The 19,421-nt window shown below is 34.3% G+C and overlaps 2 protein-coding genes across 6 annotated transcripts in view; both read right to left on the bottom strand.

Annotated features, from left to right (window-relative positions):
* Nucleotides 1-6,606, bottom strand: part of LOC117403637 (rho GTPase-activating protein 15-like) — a 161,292-nt gene extending 154,686 nt beyond the window's left edge. The window contains exons 1-3 of the mRNA XM_034005889.3: nt 6,525-6,606; nt 4,763-4,999; nt 2,484-2,645 (exon numbers count right to left, since the gene is read on the bottom strand). Coding sequence (XP_033861780.2) covers nt 2,484-2,636 — 153 coding nt within the window. The 5' untranslated portion in view covers nt 2,637-2,645; nt 4,763-4,999; nt 6,525-6,606. The remainder of the gene's footprint in view (nt 1-2,483; nt 2,646-4,762; nt 5,000-6,524) is intronic.
* Nucleotides 6,607-8,263: 1,657 nt separating this feature from the next.
* LOC117403699 (kynureninase-like) lies at nt 8,264-19,086 on the bottom strand. 5 transcript variants are annotated; one of them, XM_034006037.3, is made up of 14 exons: nt 18,955-19,086; nt 17,620-17,807; nt 15,824-15,944; nt 15,331-15,413; nt 14,040-14,101; nt 13,867-13,938; nt 13,201-13,275; nt 12,641-12,787; nt 11,576-11,674; nt 11,213-11,286; nt 10,699-10,751; nt 9,594-9,679; nt 8,830-9,060; nt 8,264-8,510 (listed from the first exon to the last, which is right to left on the bottom strand). In XM_034006037.3, exons 2-14 carry the CDS (start codon nt 17,786-17,788, stop codon nt 8,382-8,384), a joined length of 1,401 nt encoding a protein of 466 aa, XP_033861928.1. In that variant the 5' UTR covers nt 17,789-17,807; nt 18,955-19,086; the 3' UTR covers nt 8,264-8,381. The 5 variants fall into 5 exon arrangements, with proteins under 5 accessions (XP_033861928.1, XP_033861935.1, XP_058888347.1 ...); XM_034006044.3 differs by having other exon boundaries at nt 17,620-17,802; nt 18,908-19,069; XM_059032364.1 differs by having other exon boundaries at nt 17,620-17,802; nt 18,955-19,069.
* Nucleotides 19,087-19,421: the final 335 nt, after the last annotated feature.

Here is a 19,421-nt window from a genome sequence, read left to right as displayed (position 1 = left end):
TTTTTAAATGTTATTTTAATGACAAAAAAACAACCAATACAGGCAATTACCTTTCTGATAACTGCCATGTCTGATCAATCTTGCCAGGCTCAATGTCACATTTACAGAATATCAAGGCTCACTAGAGGACAGTGTGCAAACAAAGCCTCCAACTTCACTCTTGGCTTGAATTGAAATTAATAGGGTCAAAACCTGTGATCATTAAGATATGGTAAAGAAAACATTTCTCTAACTTTTTTCTTCTAAAATGATGTCCATCAACAAGCAGGAAATCAGCAAACGGATGGAGTTGAAAGTGGAGTATAGCAGGTTATCCACCATAGAGCAACGAAACTCAGCAGGCACAATAACTGGAGACTATGGGAAAGAGGCTATTACAGTTTAGACCTGTCATCCAAGGAGGTGCTCTAGAACGACACTTTGGTTTGATTTTCAAAGAACAGTAGCCTACAGGGTGGTATAGGCTTCTACAAAATAAAAAGTATAAATTCAAAGAAACAGCTAAAATTATGTTTGTGTGTGTGTGTGTGTCTTTAAATGTACTTATTGATTTTATTTGCTATACAGTATTAATTTGTTCTTTCAAGTCCACAAGCCCTGATCTATGAAATGAGAATACTATAAAGTGATATGCAGAGTGGAACAACCCATTTCCTTTTAATATGAGTCACAGGTAGACTGCTCTGAGCGGAATTGTTTTTCTTTTAAAGCCAGGTGCAAAATAAATGGGCTGATTGTATCAACAATAAAACAAATATCTTTCAACTTTTCTAATAGAAAGGCAGCAAACAATGTATTTTAAACAAAAAATGTGTTTGTGCATTTTTTTTTTTTTTTATGTTTACTGTATTGATACTTTCATTTAGTAGTCTGGTAGTAAAAGGTAGTTAAAGCAAATTTAAGCTAAACTTGGTCCTGTCTGCCGTTACACCAGTGTAAAAGTATTGGGAACCAGTATCTGCATGTACTAATGCACAGAGCAAATGGAATTTACCGTAATGTGCTGTAAATGTGGAAGCAAGTTATTGTTTACTGAGCTGCGAGTTCTAGACTAGTTGCCTATTGTGAAATCACCGAATACAACTTCAGGAGTAAAGGCATCATCGTGTGTAAAAATGGTATAGGCACAAGACATTGCCATGTTCTTCTAATACACTTTATATGCCGTAGCCAACCAATAAACTAAACTCCTTAAAGCAGGTAACATTGATAAGAAAAACTGTCTCAAAATTATTTGCCAAAAAATTACAAATGGTAATTCTGTCCCATTTACCAGCTGGGTATGGAAATGCTCATTACTTTATAAGAGGGTTAATCCATTTAGCTTTCGCATATTGATATGCCAATTATGTCTAATTGCAGAAGAGGCATCAGTCAAGGTAATAGTGCATAAACACATGCAAGAACATTAAGAACATCCCAACATGTAATAAAGTAGGTGTTAATTGGTAGCAGGGTATTGAGGTGTATAATTCTGGGAGAGATGGATCACTTGCAGTGTCTCTAAATAATTCCATTTGCAACCACACACTGTGATGTTTTCAAGCTTGTCCAAAAAAATAACCCCCAAACAAAACAACACACATTTAATATAGAACAGAGCTGCACTTTCAAAAACTGCAAAAGTTATAACTGACTAAAACATTTAGCAGTCACCAATTGTTTTATTTTTCTAATATACGCAAGAATATATTTTAAATTCTTACGTTAAGTAACAAAAAGTAAAAAAAAAAACAACACTTTTTTTTGATTGAAAGATTGTGATTCAAAGTTTCCTGTTTTCTGATAAAGAGAAAATCTAAATAATCTTTAAAAACAACATTTTACAGTTTTTGATAACCACTTCCTATTATCACTGTGAATACGTGTTTGCAAATATTAATAATAATAATAATAATAATAATAATAATAATAATAATAATAATAATAATAATAATAATAAATCACTTGTGCAGTCTATGAGGTAATTTCCAGTGATTTACAAGATTATTGAAGGCATGTGCTAATGTAACTGCATGGTACATTGTGCATAACTTAATTGTCCGTATTTCATTACAATTGCACCTCTACCTGATTTGAAAAAGATACTAAATATTCTTGTTTTATATAGACAAACATACTTACATTTACAGGTCAAAGTTAGCTTTTTGAACATGAACACATTTCCAACTAAATCAAATACATTGTGTAATGCAGTATGAAAGTATTTAAAACTGACTCTTCATGTATGTTCTTTGAAGTTCAGTTCAGACCAAACTTTTAGCCCTACTTTAAATAGAACGTTTGTGTAAAAGGTGATAAGTCTACTGTTATAATTCAATCATGTATTATTATTATTACAGTAAACCATTACTTACTGATTTTAGATTTATTTTTTTACTTTTCTGTATAATCTGACATTGGCCATGAAAATGTATTTGACTGGGTCCTGTTTTTTTTTTTTTTTAATGATTCATTGAAAAAAGATGTGTGATGATACTTACAGCTTTAGCAGGGTGTCCAGGATCGGTCACGACCATAGACTTGGTTTGGCTCAGTCTGTCAGAGTTAGCTGTGATACTCTTAATCCTCATTTGAACTGCCCCAGGGTTTTGACGAGGGGAGCTTAGTTTGTTTGAAACACTTTGAACATCCATTGTACTTTCCTGAAAAATTAAGAAAAAAATAAGTGTTTTACTATGAGTAAGTACGTTACTTATATCCTTCATTTACCTTTACCTAAACTGTTTATCAGACAGGTAATAATCAACAGTGACAGAATGTATACACAGATCTACAATTACTATTTGGCCTTGTGCAGTATAACGCATAAGATCGATCAATGAATAATGAATAAATGAGTAAATACATAGTAGAAATAGCACTGTGTGTTTTTGAGATATGACAAGTCGTCGTTTTCTACACATTCTATTAATGACTATACAATGCAATCTTGTGGGGAACTCCCAAGACCTGCTGGTATTTTTCGCCCTGGAAGTTCACAAAAGCACCAGTAGAGGGTGTACAAGCTTCAGGTTCTTAAGAGCATTGCATTCCATGTGCTGCATTGTATTTCTTACAATTTAAACAGTTTACATGCTGTAACTGTTCTGACTGTTAATGTGATACTTGTTTCCATATTGTTAAAGGAATACAGAAAACATATTTTAAACTTTAACCCTCAACTGACAGACTGCGGCTCCTCGTGGATTCAGAAATACTGTCTTCTTGATTCTCCTCTTCCTGGTTTGTGGTTGATGCTGACTTGTGGTGTTTTCAGATTTGCAACCCTATCACTCCTTTTGTCTGGTCCCTCAGTTAACGTTAAAATGAATAGCTTAGGTTCATGAGGTTACTTTATTGTGTCATAGGAGGACTGTTCTGTTCTGTTTTATACCTTTAGTATAACTCATTTACTGTAGCTGTATACAAATGTGTGGCGCAAAGTGAATAAACTAAACTAAACTAAAATATTGCAGCAAACACAATTTAAAAGTGTTTTTAAAGTTCTGAATTCATAGGCATCTGTTTGTGGGTGTGTGTGGGTGTGTATGTGTGTGTGTGTGTGTGTGTGTATGTTTCTATGATACTGTTGCTAAGTTACTTTGATCAACCTATACCCTGCTGAGATAAGTCACTGCTGGATTGTATTATAGTGTTTTACAGCACCAGGGAATCCACTGGGCATGCACAAACCAGCATTGTTTAGGTGGTAATCCCAGGATAGGTGGTTCAGACAATCCAGGGGGGTTCCCTGTGCTGTAAAATGCTCTAATACAATCTATCCTGGCAGGGTATGTACAGGTTGATGAAATCATCCCCTAAAGCCCTCCACACACAGTGTGTTAAGTGAGTGGATTCTCTTCGTTCGAATAGTGAGTCACACCATACATCACACTAATTTCCTTTTTCACATAAAAGGCATGCATTTTTGCTTCCTGAAGGGTCTGTTTGCAAAACAACTGAGGTGAGCAAACAAAAAGAAAAAAATAAAGAAGAACAATTCATTTCCAAATTTGCTTTGCTTCATTTATTGCCTGCTCTGCAGGACACACTGAGGCTGACAGGTTGTCAGTTATCAAGCAATCCAGTTAATTGGAACACTCTGCCACCTTCAAGAAGATCCCTAGGCAACTTCTGCTCTTTGCCTTTACATCATTTGCACATTTTAAAACTGCTTGTTAAATGATTTAAAATGTTTTTATTGAATCTGATGTATTTGAAAGTTACCCAATTAAAAGTAAAAACCTGAATATTGACTCCTACTGTGTCAAGGTATGATTCTCTCTGAGAGGATGGATTCAAATCCTAAGATTTTTTTTCCAACGTATTGTTCACAGAGGTAAAAAACATTTCAAAACCCAAGTTAAAGGGATCAACCATACATAGAAGTGATATCTAGAAAAGGGGGCCAAGTTATAAAAAATTGAGTTATAAGTTATAAATAAATAAATAGGGAGGCAATGTCCTTTATTATTTATTATAATGTGGTTTGCAGACTTAAGTTATAATTCAATTTTGTGCAAACTACCTGAGGAAATACCTGTATTCTGTATTACTAATATTTTCTAGTTTGTTTTTTGATGTCGAATTGGAAACAAAAGTCTAAGCTTCCCCAAAGAATAGGATTGAAAAATGACTTGTTCACATTCTTTAAAATATTAAGTTAGACGCATGCTATAATATGGAAATAATGCAAAATAAAATAAACAAAAATTGTATTATTATTTTTTTGTTTTGGTTTTTACAGATATACTGTACGAAGTTGAACTGAAGTTCTCACCTTTATTTCTCTATTTGGCTGCACAATTCGAGGTGGTTTCCAAGTCTTCTCTTTAGTGATTGAATGCACAAAAAACTTCCTTCCTGTTGTTTCATCCAGGTAAACCTCCCACAGCTCCAGAACCTGGACTGGGACTCCAGTCGGACTTGGAGGCTCCAGTTTTAGGTCCTCTTTAAAATAATTCAGCACACTTTACAGGTTTTTTATTCTCTTTCATAGGACAGCGGCTAGGTAAATCTGTCAAATTAGAAATGTTATGGTCAGAAGCCACAGTGTAAACTGTATGATGTACAGCTTGTTGTACAACAAATATGGAACACCTTTACTGTCTTGCAAAAATACAATTAATAAGAGTATAGACTTTTCAGCTATTATTGTTTGTTTAGCTTTATTCTCTCAGAAAAAGAGGAAAACAACCAATGTAACCTTCTGCTTAGTTATAATATTCTACACATGTATGTTATATTGCTGTAGAAAAAGTAGGTCCATCCTTAATTACCAAACAACTAATTTAATACAAATAATTTGTTTGGGGAATTATATGCAGTGTTAGCATTAAATAATTGTAAACAGTTATTATAATTTTTTTGTCAATTTGGTACTTTTTTAAAACGTCTACAATTAAAAATGAACCGAAGGGTATATCTAAAAAATGTAATGTGAAATGTAAAAACATATACATATTTATTTTTGGGTATAAATTAACTGCTACAGCAAGAGGTAGATCCAGATAGTCGGTCATGTCCAACAAAAGCTATAACAAATGTCGCTGTGTTATACAAGCCTACCGGTAAGGCCTGCCCTGATTCAATGCTTGAGAGCAGCTTGTGACTTATAGTATTGGGCATAATAAGGACAGGTCAGGCCATTTCAAATTACAAACATCATTTCTGCAAGTTGGATGTCCTTTTTTTATAGTTTACAGCTAATTTGTCCTGTCACACCCTGAGCAACCTGGACAGTACAAGGTGCCATGTTTATACAGAACACAGATTGCAATTTAAGTGATTATTTTGTGTTTTTTAAAAAAAAGAAAGCTAAAGGGAACCAGAAGGTGTGGGAATGTAGAATCAAGTCAATCTATCACAAACATGGTAAATACTTGAGAAGCCAGATTGGAGGGAACTAGGGCCTGGTAGATGCCCGTGTTGGGAAGGGAAGTGACTGTGCTGTACAGGCAAGGCCAACTACGACGGTAATGCCCCACCAATCTTTAAATCTTTCATTTACAGATTTATTTACTTTTTCAATGTTTTACATTTGTTTCAGATAGACTGTGAGCATCAGTCATCCACAATTGAGTGCTCAATCATAAATTCTAAGGTAAAATTTAAGCAAACCATTTTGACTGAACATGTAACGGACCAAAAATAAAGACATTTGATGTTACTCTGGTTGAAATAATAATGGTCTGCAACCAATCAATAAATGTAGGCCCTGAACCATAAATGCTAATTTATATACAGTAAATGTTTACATCTTTAGTACAGCCACTTAAAATATTTTTTTGAAATATATTGTTACCCGTTAAAACAACCGAATTATAAACAGAACACACGGCAGACACCTTTTCCTGAGTGTTGTAACTTTCTCTGAATTGGGAACTGTAAGTTTAAAAAGTATTGTTTAATTAAATTGAAATTTAAAAGAACAGACATTTTAATACACTATCGGGGCCCAAAACTCTACCATGTTATAAATGGCTGAAGTTTTTAAAAGCTGCTTTGGCATAAACATTAAGAGTTATATTGAGGTTTCTTACCTAGCACCCGTCCGTTGTCTTCTTGTCTGTTATACTGCCATGAATTTGAAGAAAAAGACAGGTTCCTCTAAATCAAGGAAGTGTGTGAAGCATCACGTGCATAAAACCCTGTAGTCTCACAAAGCATACTCTCATGATAAATGCAAGTTAAAACCACTTCCTGGAAGCTGTGTATGTTTATACCACAGAATTATATGTACAGAAACTTTCTTAGTATGGGTTACACTGCAATCAATGCAAACAAATGCAACGCAAATCTTTAATGAAGAGTTTTACATTTGATTTTATTTTGAAAAATGTTGGTCTAAACATGCGGATAACTATCCCTCTTTCTCAGTTGCCTACTTCTCCTTTGTAGCTCTTATCAGCAACTACACATTTCAACATACAGACCTTGCACAAATACACAACAGCTTTTTTGTTGCATTACAACAGTAAAAAGTATTTCTGTTAAAAAAAAAACATTTATCCTATGTTTGTCTCAAGGGATATCATTATTAAAGTAACATTAAAAACAGCAGAATATAAAATGTTGATCAGGGCCATAGCCGGCCATCTAAATTCCTTATTGTCATAACATTTTGACACTCGCTCACACCATCTTTGTTTTTAAAAATGACTGCGCAAAAAGCATGCAAGTTAAGTAATGAAAGCACTTCAAGCAGTGGCATGGCAGATTTGCCGTGACAGCGGCGCCAGACTTTCCATGATGAGGTGGAAGGGGGGGCAGAACAAAAAATTGAGGGGGCTACACCCCTCTTTGTGCAGACATGCATAAAATACATTCAAATAATTTTCAGTATCAGAAGTGGACCAGGTTGAACAGCAAACATTTAAACAGCAACCTTAGGAAAGATAGAAGTTACAGGAGAGGAGTCATTATCTGAAGAAGTGAAATAATAATAGTAAACTGTAAAAAAAATATTCAGCGTTAGCTTATGGAGTGTACTGACGCGAATGGGAATGAATGTGCATACCGAGTGTGTGACTAAAGTTTATTGATTGAAGGCAGCTTACATACAGAGTGTTGTAAACAAGGTGGGAGAAGGGTTATTACCAGATAAAGTGTAGTGATCATTTGTTCCTGTATTATGGCGTGTTGTCAATAGATATCACTTGTTAAGGGACACACATACCCTGTAGATAGCAGTGACCTTTAAACCATGCGTATCTGCATGCGTATTTGTAATGAAGGGCAACTACTTTTACAAAAACCTGCCTACTTCTTCCCAAAAGAAACCATAATAAAAAATTAAAACATTAAAAACCATGGCTCCAAGACTGAATTTAGTTCTGTGCAGCTGGATGTCTTTGAGATCGGTGCAGTCTGTGTCTTTTGTGTCTAGTTTTAATGGTCTTTTTTATTTTTTAGTAACTTAACTAGTAGTTTTCTAATATATTAAATATTTCCTTTTTAGGGGATAGTAAATATAACTTGAATATTATTATTATATTTAGAATTGTTGTTTTTCCCTGACGTTTTCTTCTCCTTTAAGAATTTGATTGACCCCTGCTAGCCATTTAGTAGTAAAATTAGTTTCATGTACGTGTTTTGGTGCATGCAGAATGGGTGCAACATTTTAATAAGCGATTAATCAATAATTTAAAACAGAATGAATGCAGAACACAGTTTATTACAATCACTATTCATAATTGTGTTAACATTTTTTTTTAAGTAATGCATGTTTACTAAACAGTGTATTTTGCTTCTCCAGAAGAGGAAGAAAAACAAGAACACGTTTTGATATCTTATTCCTTTTACTGTATTTAGCATCATTATAGATAATTATTAAATTGGTACAAAGATACATTACTATAAGAATATACAGTTTTATACATGAGTCCATCCTTGAATTGTTATGCTTGTTCTTTCTGGCTTGCTGTGAGCACAGACCCCAGAATGTTGATAAAACGGTACACATCACTGAATGAATTGTACAGTGGCACTGGTGCAATGCGTAGCACATTTGGTTCCCGCATGTCGCACTGAAAAAGAATGGGTGAAAGTCTATTAAAGCAGGTTTTCCACAAATTCTACTGTGACTTTCATTACAAAACCATTATGCATACACAAATTAAATAGCAGTGGCTCAAACACTCTATCATTTTAAACTGGGACACTAATAAAACTGTCAAAAGGTACACAAATGTTTTTTTATGCAGGACCTTTACTTGGTACTTACAACTGTCTCAATAAATTACAAATTTCTAACAAATGATGGTTACATTATTATAGCATGTACTACCATGTTCACATTTCCCCAACTGACATTATACAAGATGTTGAAATTAACATTCTACTTACTGCTACTCCTCTCTTCTCAAGTTCTTTATAAACTGTTTTGATTGGTACCGAAAAGGCTAGGGAAAGTTGGCAGCCACGTTCCTCCACGTTTGAAGGTGTAATGATTTTCACATACGGTTTCTGTGGATCTGATTCGTCCTTTGTGTAGCACTGCTTAATAAGGCACTCCAAATAACCAGTAAGGAGAACAGATTTCTTTCTTAGTGCCTTCATACTAGTTTGGTTGAAGATCTAACCAAGGAAAAAATATATCTGTAATGGCTTAACAGAAAAGAGGCAGAATCAAATGGATTTCTATGCATGACAGAACACAGAGCACAACAACTACAGAGATTATGCAATCAGAAATGCTAAGTTGAGCTTCTGTGCAGGTTGTGATGGTGTTTTTGTGATGTGGACCAATGAGCCTGAGATTCAAACCAGGTTCCATAAGAACATCTTTAACCAGTGCATGCACATTCAGAGGGAGGGTCCTTATAATTCAGATTATAGCCAAATGCAATTTGCAATGTCTACAGGAGGCTAGGAGTGTATGATAAACGTTTGGTGAAGGTGCAAGATGCAAAACCAAGGCAGTTCACCATTTGGAGTACTGACAGACATTTCCAGCGCATAAGGGTTCCCATTTTGGGGATGAGGACCCTAAAAAGCACTATAAGTTCAATGACGTGAAAATAAAAATTTGCCTGTTGAATTTTTGGATTAAAAGATATACAAATACATGTATTGGTATGTACAGCACACAGTATACAATACCTTCTTACCTCTAAGGAAGCCTGCAGGGCACAGACCAATAAAATCGAAGGATTTGATATCCGATATCCATTTATTCCAGGGCTTAACTGAAGTTCTAGGAGATTAATGAGACAGGTTAAACATAACTGTCTACTGCAGCATGGTATCATCAATTTACATTACATTCTATTGAATGTTACAAGAACCTGGATATTATGTAAAAATAATATTTGAATGACCACAAGGGGTCAGTGCAAGCTTACTGATGAAAACATGCTAATACTATAATGATGTGGCTGGTACTCTGAAGTAAATAAGGTTCACAAGGCTTTGGATGAAATACACTTTGTACACACTTGTGTTATTATTTTATTTATGTATTTACTTTTTTATTTCAATATACAATTTATTCTAGTTAGTTGGAGAAAAAAAAAATTCTTATCATTCCTGAGTTTGTGTTGAAATAACTTAAGTCAGCGGGGAAATAAATACATAAAGAAATAAATAAATAAATGTTTATTTTGCTTTCCTGACCAAAACACTGATAGCATCTGTTAGCCCTACAGATGGGAGACTGGCTAGGAGCTGATATGTAACCCACAGTGTCTGTAACTGCACATTACATAATTAATCTCTAGAAAGTCCCCTCTGGCCCCTGCAGTTTGATTTTGTCTGGGTGAGCAGCTGCCAAAATAAAATAGTCTCCAATGTAACGTGTTCCAAGGGCATCTGGACTTAGGGCATGTAGTCTATTCCTTCACCTTTTCTACCTCAGTAAACATGTATTGATGCTGCTGCCTGAGGTTGCTGAATCAGGGCAGCTAAGGGACGTCAAAATCAAGACAAGGTTTGGTTATGCCAATAATTTTATAATATTCCCAATGCTTTAAATGATGCAGTGCTCAATGATGTACAAATACAGCAGCAGTACAGTATGTACCTGGAAACCTGATGTAACCAGCTGCCAGCAAGGCTGAGCATTTGTGGTTGCTTACTCTGGGTGCCTTTCTTGTACTGTACCCAATTCTGACTGTGCCTTATCTCACTGATTTATTTACCATAATAAATATTTTTTATGAGGCACAAGCATTCTCTTTAACATTGCTGTATCTAGAGGACTATTAAAACACGTACTGTTATCCATAAGAAATCGAGTTTTCATTTCATGACCCCACCAGCCAATCAACCTGCAAATTTAAAAAAAGACTTAATGGTAAGTGAAAAACTTATTTTTTCTTTTTTTTTTTTTAAATTGAGTAAATCGGCAATTGATTTTACCCCATTTCTCTCCCAATTTGAAACGCCTTTACCGGATGCGCCACTCGGGAGCCCATGAAAAACATTTTGACCTTTATCTATTACAGTATTTGTAAAGAAACAGTTACACGTAATGGAAATATAATGTTGATCTCTGGGATCTATTGTCTGTACAAGAGTAACCATCAAGGACATATCAGAAGTGTTCTTTGAAAATGTCAGAGAACAAAACACAGAAATGTAGTCTAGAATAAAATCTTTTTTCATTCAGTTATGTATTCTCCAAAATTATATTTTTAACATACTCATAACATAAGAAAATACACTAACAAAATAATCTATAAAAAAGCTGATTTTAGCAAGTGTAAAATTTGCAGTATTAGATACTTACACAGGCTGAACAGTGTTAGCATGTTTTTCATGAATAAACGCTCCAGCGAGAGAACCTGCTCCAGAATTCATATACTGGAATAAAAATGTAGAGTTCCATTTTAAAATCATGTTCTCCAAAATAACACCCTTGCACTTGTGTAATGGCTTGAAAGGTATATCCTTGTTGGAATAGTCTGGAGTAACTGGATTTTACAACTCCAGCAATGTGTTTCAGAAATACTGGATAATTCATTTCCTATGTTCCTGAAATTGTAGGCACTGGTTACATGGTATTGGTGGAATGTATAACATTATTATTATTATTATTATTATTATTATTATTATTACAAATTCCCTTCATTGTGGGACATCAATGGCCTACCTTGTATGTACACCAGCAGGCAAAGTCAACTTCCCAGTCATGTAGGTACAGTTCTGCATTGCCAACAGCATGAGCCAAGTCAAATCCAACAAAACAACCCTAGAACAAAACCTATATGAGACATGTTTGTAAAAATACAGTTTTTTTTCTTTTTTTATCAGACTACTGAGTGAGAGGCATCCACCTGTACACACATACAAATAAAACAAATACAGTATTACAAGTCAGCTATAACGTCAGAGGGCAGCTTTGCAATTCCACTGTGTAAATAAGTTCTGGCATTGAAAATGTAAAAAGCCAAAAACATAATGCAAATGTATACAAATGAATGAATACTGTTAATATTAAACAGCTGAGCACAATGTAATATGCACTAATACCACATACAGTACACAGGTAAGTACTTTTAGGATAATTAAACTAATTTAGATTAACTTCAGTACAACCCACAAGGTGGCAGTAAGGACTGTTTGCATATTTTTTTTTCTCTTCATTTTAAACTCACTGGTACAGTTAACACCATGGTTTTTTTTTTTCTTTTTTTTATATTTTTAAGGAACATAATTAAAGTAGTTTTAACTCCAATTTACAAGGAATTAACAACAAAATAAAAAATGTAAACACACAGACATTGAGACAGAAAGCAGTTCTTGTTCATGACTGACAAACAGGACTTTCTAGGTCAAAGGTCACTGCTAGAAAAGGGGTTATTTACAGCGTAATCCTATTCAGAATTTACTTCAACTTACAAGGTTAAACCCATTCCTAACTGAGTGTATGTTTACCAAATACACAATGAAGGGCAATTATTTTCCCAAGAAGTAGTTTTACCTGTTTTATTTTAGTTTAACTTTATATTAAGTTGATATGAAAAACATGCAACCTTGTAGACAGCCAGGGTACCAATTGACTTTTTTTTTTCTTTTTAATTGTGCACAGCAATATAATGAATAGTAATTGCATTAAAATTAAAATATACATTGGTTATTTTAGGACATTTTTTAAGCCAGTTTTTAAATTTTATTTTTTATCTGAAACTACTAAAATGGGAGATATAAACTATACCTTTTTATGGCCCGCCTTTGTAATTGCTGGCATATCAAAAAGCTGTCCTGTGTAGTATTGCACTCCACTAAACAGAATCACAGCGATTGAATCTCCTTCTTTCTCAATCGTAGAAATGATGTCTTCCATTCTTAATGTCTCTTCACCCTAAGAATGGTTAAAACATTATAGTGATGTTCCAAACAGTTCAAAACTAAAAGGGCTACTCAGCTTATGCCTTACGGTTATCCTAAACCGATTACTTGCAAAAGTTTGATCACTCAATATGTACAGTCATGAAAGTAACAGAAGATTAAACAAAAAAACAATGAACTCCAGGCATAAAAATAAAAAACAAAGAAATTAAAAATCCATTCCTTTTATAAGTTATTATTTTTACAGTGCAAAAGGGTCTTTATGAATTATTGGTTCATATACAAGCTTAGCTTTTTTATCTGAATAAAACAAATAATTACTGTTCATGTACATTTACAGTGCAGTTGTTATCTCCTACTGTATTCCCCTATTTTTATTCAATCTGAAATTGTTTCCAAGTCAGATAACTTCCATCTAAAACGTACCTCCCTGGGACGCATCAGCAGCATGCTTTTTTGAGGATCTTGTCCTCGAAGCTGAATTTGGGATTCTACAGCATACTACAACAAATTGCATGTGAAACAGCATTTATTATTTCTTCAGAAAGATAGTACAGGTAAGTAGTATATTTAACATTATTGTCGTTTGTAACACAGTCTAGGCAATGCTATGTTTAAAGGAACATTTTGCAATATGAAAACTAGGTTTGCTTGATACAGTATGGAACTTCACATGGCATTTTGAAAGATTGCTGACTACAATAGGCACTATCTACCTTTATAGTTATTGCACTTTTGCACAGAGGATAATTCTTGGTAATCAACGGCTGAGAACAATGCAGCTTATTACATTATTGTAATGCACATGTTTACCTCACTGAGGGATCAATTTGGCAATAATAATGAATATAATTACTCTAAAAACAATTTCACAAATATCGAGCTGGCAAGTTGTAACCGTATCTTGTACAAAATATGCAGAAAGATTGCTTAATGCCAAAGCCTGTATACAATGGAAATTCTACATTGCACACAGTATATGCCACAGCTAATCTGTGAACTGGCTGATCATTTTGTCTCCAAACTAAAAGACAGTCTCTAGACTAGTTTATATGGTAGAAATCTATTCTGACTGTTAAATGTATTGCTTACATGGTCTGAAGGGAATGCTTTGGCCTCGATAAGAATTTTATGACGACTTGAAGTTGGTTTGTAAAAGGAGAGCTGTAACAAATAAATAAATATATAATTGAGTAAACAGTTTAATATAAAGTTCTCTTGAAAATTCTGAAACAACAATGTAAAGGTTAAAATCTACATCTCACCAACAGAAGATGCAAATTCACAGTCAGCGCATTCATTAATGCTACTTCTTCCACTTTTGCTCCTGTTTGAAAACAACATTTTCAAAGGAGAAAAACAGTTTTTAGTTTTACAACACTTGAGCCAAACAATCATTATATCTCAATAATCTCTTTTTACACCCAGAGTCACTCATTGCCTTTGATGTAGGTTTTTGCAGGTTCCTAGGGACTAGATTTTGTCTGTCATACAGTATAAGAGATTCTGAGACATTTTAACCAAAATGATCATGTATGTAACAAAATTATCGGGAAACACACCATAAACTTTTAGATTGTTGTTGCTATTGTACCCTATGTGGGAGGGATCTCCTTCATGTGGCGAATTTCAGAAATTATTAATTGACTCTCGTTCAACTCATGAGCTATTATTAGTGGCAGTCAACTGTGTAATTCATGTATGCAAGAACAGATTAATTTACTAATCCCCTGTACATTTCTCATGCAATGTACAGGGCATTCTGTTTTTTAACTGTAGGATTACACCAATTTGTATAAAGCTCATAGTGTATGGATTATGTTGAAAATTATCATGTGGCACAGGGTAACATGAGTTGGTACAAGAACACAAATAGAAATATACCAGTCAGTTACAGCTCTCACAAGAGAGCCTGGTTATGACCATAAGCTTTGAGCTTAAGTTACTGGGTTTGTACCCATTCTCTGCTTGAGCATTGGATAGCCTCGCCTCGCCTCACCCTGTCAACCTCTCCAGAGCCTGCCTATGAACCGGAGGCACCCACCGGAAAGCCTGTTAAATGTGGTGTCAGAAGAGAACATGGATACCTGTAGCTTGTCGTGTGATGTGGGAAGTACAAGGAGGGACTTCAGGGTAGCAGAGTGTAGGATACAAATCTGTCCCTAATGCGTACAGTAAATGAGATAATGCATGCAAATTGAAATATTACAGATCTGGAACAGCTCTTGATATCTCTACCGTGCTGTGAACATGCTTGGAGAAGGCTTTGTTGTTTAGCCATTTGTGTGACTTGTGTTAGCCCATTGAAATAATATGTTCTATGGTATAGTATAGGTGTGGCCACATTATCAGAACATTTTCCCATGTGCTGTGATACATTTTTCACTCATTATATGAATCACTTGGTTGAGGGTATTGAAAACAAGATCTTACAAACAGCAATGGAGGCACTGGCAACAAAAAAAGTTGATATTTTAGGTATTGGACAAACCCAGTTGATATCAAATTATTATACTAAAATCAAATACTAATGGTAGTCAGTATTAGTAAACTTACCCACTACCTTAGCCATTAGGTCCACAATACATTCGTCTCCCAGAGCCCAAGGGCGACTGCCTTCAAAATGACCATGAACACCCCTGAATACAAACATAAATAAAACAGACTTTAATTATTGGTAAGTCTGATATCTAGTTAGTTAGAATATCATAGTTCTCATCATCATACATTAATATAGATAGATAGATAGATAGATAGATAGATAGATAGATCACACGCTGTATATTACTTTATTTGAGGTTCCAACCCTGCAACTAAATAAACAGATTAAAATACTGTTATAAATGATATAATTTATAACTGTGGGCAAGGTTAACCACATTACTACTTCAAACTTTAGAGGGCAGACATTAAAGTTAATTTCTAAACTGAAGGTATAGAAGGTACAGCAGCAGAAAACAAAATACATTAAAAATAATGAATGGGGCAAATAAATGGTTGGGGCAAACAAACACTAATTAGGAAAAATACTTAACAGTATGTTACTTACATTTTGTGCCATTTATCTAACTCTTCATTAATGTAGGTTTTAACATTTTTAGGCTGCAGTCCAAGAGAATTTCCAACAAGATATACACATTCCTCTTTTTCATCTACACATGAGAAGTCAACTGTGAAGGGATTAAAAAAGAAAACGTTTTCTTTATGGACTAACTCTTTAACAACCCTAAACTTCATTTCTACTCTGCTCCATTACATAGAAGATCAGCTTACAAAGAAATGCTGAAGAAAGAAAATGTCAAGTGCTGTAAAGGTAAAAATGTAAGAATTGAAAATAATGTTTTTGCCTGATCAATGCAAACTTGATAATTAGCAAAGGAAATAGTACTGTACCTTGCTGAACTGTCTGAACTGTAAATGTCAGTGTCAATGTTCTGTCTTTCATTCGTAAGCAGAAGTCTCATGTTCAAAATCTTATCATGCCTTTTTTATTTAGATTAAAGTTAATCTTTAATTTCTTAACCTGTTGATAAGTGGACAAATGCAGAGCTTCTGAAAGTAACTGGCCCAAATCAACTCTCCTAGCTGAGGAAACGTGTGAGCACTTGGCAGAGGCAGACCCAGTAGAGTCAAAGTACAGCCAGGAAAGCAGAGTTCTAAGTTATGCCTCATTCCTCTGATAAACATCCCAGTGCTTCAAGTTCATACTTTTACTCTGATTTCTTCTCTCTGCCTGTGCACTTTCCTCAGTCCCCATCAGTAAGATTTAAACTAATTACAACAATGTCCATCAACATTTTCACTAATTGGTTGATCATCAGCAGGCAATAGTAAACAATAATGGTTTCCTAGTTGATGGTTTCATGCTCTGAGCACTTAGCTGGGATCCTAGCAATCCGTTTGCTGCGAAATAACAGATTTTCTATGCTGGTACAGAATTGACAGTTTTACACTTGGGGCGGGGCAAAGAACATGCAAGACTTTTTTTTGTTTGTCTGATAACCAAATCAATACACTTCTCATACATAATCATCAACACAGGCTTTACATTTTTGTAAACAAACTTGTTCAATAATACTGCTTCTGTTGTACAGAGGTCAAGGTTGAACGAGACGCACTGTCACATTTAGGTGCAGTTTACTTCAGTATCCAGGGCATTGTTACTACTGAAGAAGCTGTTTAAAGATGCCGAAAACAATAAACAAAATCACCCCTAAAGATCGGGTCAGTGAGTTTGGCAATAGCCATCCAGATGACAAAGACTAATTTGGAGCTAAACTAACATGAATACTATTTTGTGTTTCTTTTATTATTAGGCCCTACTACACAGAAGTAAAATGGTAAGTTTGTTTATATTATTGATTGATGGCACTGGTGAATTTAAAAGTGTACCAATAAATACTTCCTGTATTAACTGTTCTTCATTAGTACTATTTGTGTATCTTATAATGTGACACATTATACACCTTATATTTTAATTGCGGAATAACTCCAATTTATTGTTTTTTTATCAGAGAATTTAATTCTTTTTATTGCAGAAAACTAGGATCTCTGCTTATCAGCAACATCAATCTGGATGAGAAAGTCACTGATTTTAATTCCAATGCACTTGTTTCTGAACTGTTTCAAGGTGGCTCCACCAGCAACATGGCAAGATTAATGGAATATGAACAAAAAGATATTTCATGTAAAAGGTAATTTCATTCAATACTCTCAATAAGGCTGGCTAAATTAACTGAACAGAGGGAGTCTTTTAGGATGTTTTAACCTATTAAAAACAGGTGAAGTTGAGCATGCCACACTACTTGGCAGTAGATACTGTATTAATAGATATTTCAGACTTACTACAAGGTAGGTCTTTAACTTTCGGGACCAGGAAATGTTCCCGCAGGTGTTGTAAAGCATCATGTTCGTCAAGATGTAAGGCAAGCTTTTGATCTAAGATGCTACATCCCAACACTGAGGCAGTGTGCTCCAGGATCATGGCAGGGGAAGTACAGTTCAGAAGTTCCATTGGGGTATAAAAATCTAAACTGAAAAAAATAAAACTTTAATGTTTATGTAACAGGCATATGTTTAACACCTTCCATGATTTAAATCAGCATTCAGAATTTGCACCATGGGATATTAAACATTCTTGGCATCAGCAAGCAACACAAAGTATAATTCAGAATGAGGCTTGTATAATCACAGTTTGAATATGGGAATTAACTTAGCAGTTTCAGAAATGTGCATATAGCACATGCTGATTATTTATAATACACTCCCACCAACTTGTAGTCCACAGACACAATCTGATATATCTCATGTTTTATTCAATTATATTGTTTAGCAGGGTTGGTTCCAAATGTGATTAATCCCTATAATATTGCTTTGGAAGGTATATTAAATACAGATTTATTTTACATTGTGCAAAAGTTTGACTACGTATGTCTGTTTAAATGTACTTTTTGTTGTTGTTATTGTTGTTTTACTCTCATTGTAACACAGCAATAAATAGCAGATTTGCTAATGTATGTCATTATCTCCTAAGATTGTAAGCTTTTATTATTTATTTATAAATGGCACTAGAACAAATACCATAAAAAAAAGTCTACTTTCTACTTTTCTAGCACATGTATCCTGTTCCATTATAGTAGTATGTCGGTAAACAAACAACCATTTAAATCTTTATTATTATTATTTATTTTAAATAAATAAGATCATTAAAAACGGAACATTTAAAAAATAACTCATTACTATATCTGAGTTACTATTTTTGCAAATGTACAAAAATACCTCATATTGTGTATTGTTTTGCTGATCGCATCTTTACAAGTTTTATCTTTAGTGACCTGCAATTTTTTTTTTATGTTTATCTCACTCACTTTTAGTTTTACCCTAATCAATCACTGCTGCTTGTTTTTCAATCTTGTATTCATGAACCGCCACCTATACACCTTGTCAATATCCTTATACTCATTTTCTCTTTTTACCAGACTACTATGCTGATATTACTCAATTATCCAGGTCTGTAAATATGCACTATTTAAAAAACAAATCAAACTACTTAAACACATGCATGCAGTACTTAACAAATGAACCAAATACAGTATCACCTAAGCATATCTTTTTCATCGGAAAATTGCTTTACCTTATGAGAAAATGATATCGCCGAAGTACTCTAAATGAGGCACCTACCTGGAGAAAAAAAGATTCAGTTAAGCACCACTGAGTCTGTGTTTTCAGTGAGAAAGTTGCTTGCTTTCATACTTTTAAAGCCGTCTTCCTCTTACACACTTCTGGTGCCTCCCAGCATACGTCATATCCCACCCCCTTGCCTAGCTGTATCGCAGAAGTGAAAAGTTTCTAACTGAGATGATTGAGCAACATTCTTAGTCAATAGTGTGTAAAAGGAATGCTTTACCAGTTACAATGTTTGTGATTATAGTTATTTTTTTCATAGTACTGAATACTAAATACTACCATTAGAAGCAATCCTTTTTGATTAGGTGGTAAAAAAAAAAAAAAAAAAACATTTTTGTTGATGCAACAGATACTTCTACAACTCCATAATATATCCAGTACATTTCATCATATGTTTTATTACTGTGGGGCAATGTCCAGCTGTATTTATCTAAATCTTTAAAAATATTTGATTTGCAGAC

This window comes from Acipenser ruthenus, chromosome 10, assembly GCF_902713425.1.
Source record: "Acipenser ruthenus chromosome 10, fAciRut3.2 maternal haplotype, whole genome shotgun sequence".
Classification (NCBI taxonomy): Eukaryota; Metazoa; Chordata; class Actinopteri; order Acipenseriformes; family Acipenseridae; genus Acipenser; species Acipenser ruthenus.
Note: the sequence above shows the minus strand (reverse complement) of the source record. Positions and strands in the feature narration are given on the sequence as shown.

Excerpts from the sequence above, each read along its gene's own strand:
- LOC117403699 (XM_034006037.3), bottom strand. The coding sequence starts at position 17,788 with ATGGAACTTCTGAACTGTACTTCCCCTGCCATGATCCTGGAGCACACT. Across the intron at positions 14,102-15,330 it reads CCTAATGGCTAAGGTAGTGG|GAGCAAAAGTGGAAGAAGTA; the intron begins GTAAGTTTACTA and ends GTTTTCAAACAG. Across the intron at positions 13,276-13,866 it reads AAGCATTCCCTTCAGACCAT|TATGCTGTAGAATCCCAAAT; the intron begins GTAAGCAATACA and ends AATTTGTTGTAG.